Raw genomic sequence first — 6813 nt, forward strand, 5'->3', positions numbered from 1 at the left:
TTGCTATAATTTATGAGTAATAATTTTTTTAACGAGTGATAAAAAAAAATAATAATAATTACTCGACCTTATATCTAACGTGCATATTTAATAAACTATTTAAATATATAAAAAATTTGCTTTAAAGACGAAAAAAATTTTTTTTTTTTTTTTTTTTTTTTTTACAACGACTTTTCCGACGACGACGACGACGACGATGACGACGACACTTAAAATTATTATTATGATCCATTAAAAATAATCTCGCAACGTCTTAAAAACAATGACTATCAAAAAGACTACGACTAACTACTACTATTACGATAATAACAATGATTATTTATTATTATTATTATTATTATTATTATTATTATTAACATAGCTTTAGTCGTTACGCCGTCTTATCTTAACTCGTCTGTCTCTCCTTAACAATGAAATGAAAATCTTTTCCTCTTTTTACAAAAAAATAAAACGTCTCTTCCCATCATTGAAAGAAAAAGGATTTGATAATTTTCTTCTTTCCCATTTTTAATTATAATCTCCGAACCCGGAAAAATTTTATTTGCATACTAGTTTTACCGTTTTTTTTTTCTTTCATTCATTTCTCAACATTATTATTATTATCATCATCATTACTCCACTTTCAATCCCCCAACAACTTTCATGTTTTTTTTGTGTGTGAAACGACCCATTCCAAATCTCTGTACCTGAATTCATCATGATCATCATTATAACTTTTTCACTTCATCGATGATCAATAATAATAATAATAATACCTCCTCATTGGATTATCAATTAAAAACTCACTTATTACATCTCTTTTTAATTATTTGATCATATGAAAAATCAAATCGATTAATCAGAAAACAATTTTTTAAAAAATAATGTATAGATGTAATCGAATGATTTTAAAAATCAATAATGAGGTTACATTACATAATTTAAACAAACTCTTAATTGAAATTAACAATTTTGTAAATGTTATAAACACAAACCCAAAAAGACACAACATTCACTCAAAGATGAGATCGATAAAATTATACCCAATAAACAAAATCCAAAACTTTAAACCCTCCTTTTTTCGAAAGACAACATTATTTTTTGCACATAAACAAGTAATATGCAATCTATAATTCACAATACATACACATCAAACATCATTTTAAATCTCGAAATAAATGAGAATCAATAACCAATCGATTGTATCGATATTCACTCAATACCAATTCTATAATTTTCAATTGCGACAAAATATTTCGGTTTAAAAACATAACAATTAATAATAAAATAAATGTTAAATTAAACTACTTAAATTATATTTTCCTATTGTTTTTTTTTTTTTAATATAAATTTATTAACATCCAGGATATGGATTTGTTCTATTTTTCCTCATTAGAAAATTAATTTTCCTACTCATTTCTTCAGAGTAAAGTGCTTTCATTTTTTCATAATTGATTCTTCTCCTCGTCTAAAATATAAGAAAACAAGTTTTTTTTAAAATTTCTTCACTTTTCAACTTATCATTTCCTCTTTTTTTTTTTCCTTTTGTGAAATGAAACCAACGAACCTGCCATGGTTTTTCATATCTTTGTATCCTCCTGTGATCATCTATTATACCTTCTTTACCTAAAATCGAATTAAGTACTCGCAATGCGGATTCAACTTCGTTATCCTTTACCAAAACGGTTCTCATCATAAACTTTCGTATCCCGCTCATTTTTTCCCTTTTTTTTTTCAATTTAAAAAAAACCTCATCAATAAATAATTCAAATATTTATAAACATATACTCGTTACGGTAAAATATAATCAAAAGTGGCAACAACGAAAAATGTCGTGGTTGAACGCACGTTCATAACATCATATAATTTTCTTCTGCTTGCACTTTTTCAACATGTCTCTTGTTACATTTCTCAAATCGTTATTTGTATAGTTTAAAAAAAAATTTTTTATTTTTTATTTTTTATTTTTTATTTTTAATTAATAATATTATTATTATTATCGATTAATGCATCTGTATTTTGTCGAAGAGTTTTCTCTATTGTTTTATTTTGTTTTGTTTATTTTATTAACTCACAATAAGGTACGCACAAAATAAATAAATATATATATATATGTAAATTAATTAACGATCGAGACAAAGAGATGTGCAATCTTATTATTATGTAACAATTTATTTTTGTCAATAGATAAAATGTTACATAAAAATAATAATTGATTTTAATAGGTTATTGAATGCACTCTTTAAATTTTAAACGTAAACATCTCACGCATTGAACAAATTTTTGAAAAAACTGTGATTGAAATTTAAGCTTTGTCTTAGGTCAATTAAACTCTAACGACTAAACATTTAAACAATTCATTTTTCAGAGTGATGGACGTGAAAACGTTAGACTATTCAAAAATACCATTGATAGCATTGAAAAAAACAACCCAAAACATATTATCGGCTGGACTTAACCAACATAAAATCATACCCAATAACGATGGCATACCCAGAGACTGGAGAGGTTTGGGTCATTTAATTGGTTTGAACGGAGTCGAAATGGGTTGGATCGAAGCCACGCCTGATCCATTCTCAGCACTTTTGAATCATTGGGGTAAAAATGGAAATTTAAATCTTCTTCAAAATTATTTAAAAATAATCGACAGGTTCGATGTTTTGGATGATGCAAAACAATTCATAGGTAAAACATTACATTTATTTCATGAATGAACCATTCAAGGTCGACTAAATCGATTGTTGTTTTAGAGTCAAACAGCCTTGAATATGCGAAAAACTTAAACAGTTTAAATACCTCTGTCGCAAATGTCAATTTAGAATCGGATAAAGTTATATTGACGACAGATGATGTTATAAGACTGGAAAACGGAATGGAACCACAAATCTACGATGCTTACATATTATATGCTGAAGAAGATGTAAATTTTGCAACGGAAATTATCGAAACAATGGAATCAAAATATAATTTAAAGGTATTTGATAATAATAATAATAATAATATCAATATTTATGCATTTATTTACATTTATCATAATCATCATCATCACGTTTTAGTTATGTGTCAGAGACAGAGACTTAATTGGTGGAGTTCAATTCGAACATGATGCCATAACAAAATTAATAGCAGAAAGGTGTAAAAGACTTGTGGTTGTTGTGTCGCCGAATTTTCTCAAAAGCAAAGCCAATAAATTTTTCGTCACGTTTGCTCAAGCTTTGGGATTAGGTAAAAAATTACAAAAACAATAATAATAGTAATAATAATAATAATCATAATTTCAATTCAAAACCTTAAAACCTTTTTTTCATTTGTAGATATAAGAGAAAGAAAAGTCATTCCGATACTGTACGAAAAATGTATCGTTCCTCCGGAATTGAGTTATTATTTTTGTTTAGACTACAGCCGTGCAAATAAATTGTGGAATTTTTGGGAAAAACTAAGAGATTCGATACAGGCACCGGAAATGTCGGATAAAACCGGAAACGTCGTCTCCGTCAAATCCGGGGATAAAACTAACGATCATTGGATAACGCGAACTCATTTCGATTCGAAAAAAGAACGGGGAGTAGAAGAAGAAGAAGAAGAAGAAGAAAAAGATGATGAAGGAGAAGTAATAGTGAAAGAAAAACCCGGAAGTTCGACGACGTACAAACGCGTAGATTCCAAAATGTCGTCCCGTAAGAAAAAAAACGTTTACAAATTGATAAAAAACAGTTTGAGCAAAGCGTTGAAAAATTCAAATCAACAAACCAACGACATGGACAAAACGACAAATTCGAAACAATCTAAAAATTCCATATTGAATTCTTTTTTATCCGGGGAAAAAATTTTGATCGAAAATTACAACAATTCGTCGTCAAGTCTCGAACGTGACGACGAAAGTGACGTCAACGTCGACGACGATTTCGATTCGTATAATAAGAAAATATTGGGGAAAAAAAAATTGAGTAATAAAAAAAAAGACAAAGTCGTAGTCGAACCTTTGCTGTCGTGACATACGAATACGTATTTTTTTTTTTTTTTTTTTTTTGTCACCGAAAGAATTTCGATTTCGTCTTTCACTTGCGCTCTCTTGCGGGACGTCACGGGGTACTGCCCCGTACCAAATGGGCCCCTCCCCCCTCTCAAAAAAAAAAAAAAAATAAACAAATTTAATTCGAAATTAATTTTTTTTTTTTTTGGTAATTGATGACGTAATTACGTTTGTTAATCGCGTTCATTAATTTTTTTTTTTTTTTGGCAAAAATAGAAAGAGAGAGAGAAAAATTTCTATTTGGGTTTTATTATTTGATTTTGTAACAATTCATTTATAAATTACATTACCGGGCGTTTTAATGAATCATTATCATTATTATTTTATATAGATTTATAAAAACGTTAAAAATAAAAATGGCGTCGGTTTATTTATTGTTCTTTGACGATTGCCGAACATGGATTCCCCATGACCCTAGCGAACAGTTTTTTTTACCCTAACGCATATACCGGAAATGCCAGAATTCGAAACGAACGAGACAAAAATTTAAAAAAAGGCGGGAAAATACAAAAACCCAGCGTTGATTTGACACACACACACACGATAATCTAAACCGGATGAAATTCTTTTGGTTTTTTTTTTGTTTTATGTAAAACAATTTTTGTTTGTCGTTGTTGCCGGCTTTGTTTTTCTCTCTCTCTCTCTCTCTCACTCTATCTTATTATTTCGAATAAAATTCCAGTTTAAATATAAAAAAAAAAAAAAAAAAAAAAAATGACAATTATATTTTTTAATTACTCAAACAAGATAAGAATTAATATTTAATCTTATCAACAAAAAAAAAAAAACAACAAGAACGTTAACAAACAAACAAACAAACTATTGTACCTGAAAATTTTATGTTAGCATATTTTTGCATTTTGTTGTTTTTGTTTTTAAATAAATAATATAATAATAATAATAATAATAAACCGTACACGATTAAATTAATTGCATCGAAAAAAAATTTTTCTTAATTTTTTTTTTTTTTTACGTAATAATAGTATATCGTGAATAATAATCGGTTAATGTTATCGGTCATTCTATTATCTATTCATAAAAATATTATAATTTATGAAATTATTATTATCTACGTGAACAACAACAACAACAATACGCAGAGTTATTATGACGTACGAAAGTTAAAATAATAATAATAATAATTCGTTAACAATAAATTTATAATAAAAAAAAAACGGATAAAGAAAAGAAAATAGGAAGTAGAAGCAGACGACTAGGACGACAACAATGATGATGATGATGATGATAATATAATAATAATAATAACAAAACGCGTTTTTACAGGAAGTCGATCGACGAGAAGAGGAAGAAAAGAAGAAAAAAAAAAAAATTAAATTAAATTAAATAATCGAGGATGTGAGGAAACAAACGGAACGTACGTTGTTTAAAACGTTTGTTGTTGTTCTTGTTGTTTGTTTTGAATTTCACTTGATTCACGTCCTTGAATGCGTTTTTAACTTTTTTTTTTTTTTTGGAAAAAATATTTTTTTTTTAAAAAAAAGTTGCAATCGATCGAATAAACAAACAAACAAACCAACGAACGAACAAACAACTTCTAGTTTTTTTTTTTTTTTAAGTTTTAACGTTTGGTAAACAAATAAAAAAGTTTTTTTTTTATTAATTTAATTATTAAATTGTCGCGTCCCGGTTTTTACCGTTTCCGTTTCCGTTTTCCGACATTTTGTCTTCGGAAAATAATAATAAGAAGAAGAAGATGAAATGATTTTTGCATTTATCATCATCATCCTTAAAAATGATTGCTAAGTCGGGGTCAAGGTGACTGATTGATTTTTTTTTTTTTTCCGGTCGGTCAAATAATTCCTGACCTTTAACGTATTTTATTCTAGAAAGGTCGTTTCCTCGTCATCCTCCCTCCTCCCCTCCCTCGCTCGTTTTCACCTTCGACCTCGTCAAAAAAAAACGTCATCACCGTAGTATCCTCCCAATTATTATTTCTTCGAGTAGACGCACGTATAAATATCGATATTGCACTTTTTTTTCCAACTTCTTCTTTTTCTTTTTTTTCAATGTCACGTGTTATTATTATTATTATTATTATTATTATTATTTAAAATGTTTTCAAGTCGAGATGAAAGTGTGAGCGACGATCGATGTACAAACGATCCGTTGGGTCGGTTTTTTTTATATTTTTTATTTAATTTTCCACTGGTCACTTTCTAACAAGGAAGTTAAAAAAAAAAAAAAAAGTCTTTGATTGAATGATATACTCTCTTGTACGCGGAAAGGTTAAATTTATTTATATATAAACAACGACTTGAGCAACAACAACAACAACAACAACCAAAACGAAATCGGATACAAACATGCATGCATGCATTTTTTTTAAATTAATTTTTTTTTTTTTCATTTTTATTGAAAGTTAAACTAACTCGTTTCACGGGTGAAATTTTATTATTATTACTATTATTATTACTATTATTATTATCATTATTGTCATTATTATTATTATTATTATGGTCGCAAATCTTACAAAGTATAAATAATATCTGACATCGTTTATAACATTGCCCTTTTGTGTAACCTTGTTGATCTGTATTATTTTTTTTTTTTTTTTTACTCGTTGTCTTCGTCGTTATTATCATTATTATTATTTTCCATAAGTTAGCAAAACCTATTAACCTAAATAAATGGCGTACGGTCAACGTACCTTTGCGAAGAGAGAGAGAGAGAGAGAAAAGCGCTTTAACCGGTTTTTTTTTTATTATTATTATTATTTTATCTTTTACATACTGACTTAGTTATCTACATCGTTTATGACTTGAAAAAAAAAAAAAATTTTT

The 6813-nt window shown here is 27.8% G+C and overlaps 2 protein-coding genes across 2 annotated transcripts; one reads left to right on the plus strand and one right to left on the minus strand.

The window, feature by feature from the left end:
• Positions 1–1333: 1333 nt before the first annotated feature.
• Phum_PHUM536280 (mitochondrial 28S ribosomal protein S21, putative) lies at positions 1334–1696 on the minus strand (the record flags this gene model as incomplete). Its single annotated transcript, XM_002431518.1, has 2 exons — positions 1334–1447; positions 1547–1696. 2 exons carry the CDS (start codon positions 1694–1696, stop codon positions 1334–1336), a joined length of 264 nt encoding a protein of 87 aa, XP_002431563.1.
• A 655-nt stretch (positions 1697–2351) lies between these two features.
• On the plus strand, positions 2352–3973 carry Phum_PHUM536290 (Myeloid differentiation primary response protein MyD88, putative; the record flags this gene model as incomplete). Its single annotated transcript, XM_002431519.1, has 4 exons — positions 2352–2664; positions 2730–2953; positions 3036–3204; positions 3294–3973. 4 exons carry the CDS (start codon positions 2352–2354, stop codon positions 3971–3973), a joined length of 1386 nt encoding a protein of 461 aa, XP_002431564.1.
• Positions 3974–6813: the final 2840 nt, after the last annotated feature.

The sequence above is a fragment of the Pediculus humanus genome, genomic scaffold (assembly GCF_000006295.1).
Source record: "Pediculus humanus corporis 1103172108289 genomic scaffold, whole genome shotgun sequence".
Lineage (NCBI taxonomy): Eukaryota > Metazoa > Arthropoda > Insecta > Psocodea > Pediculidae > Pediculus > Pediculus humanus.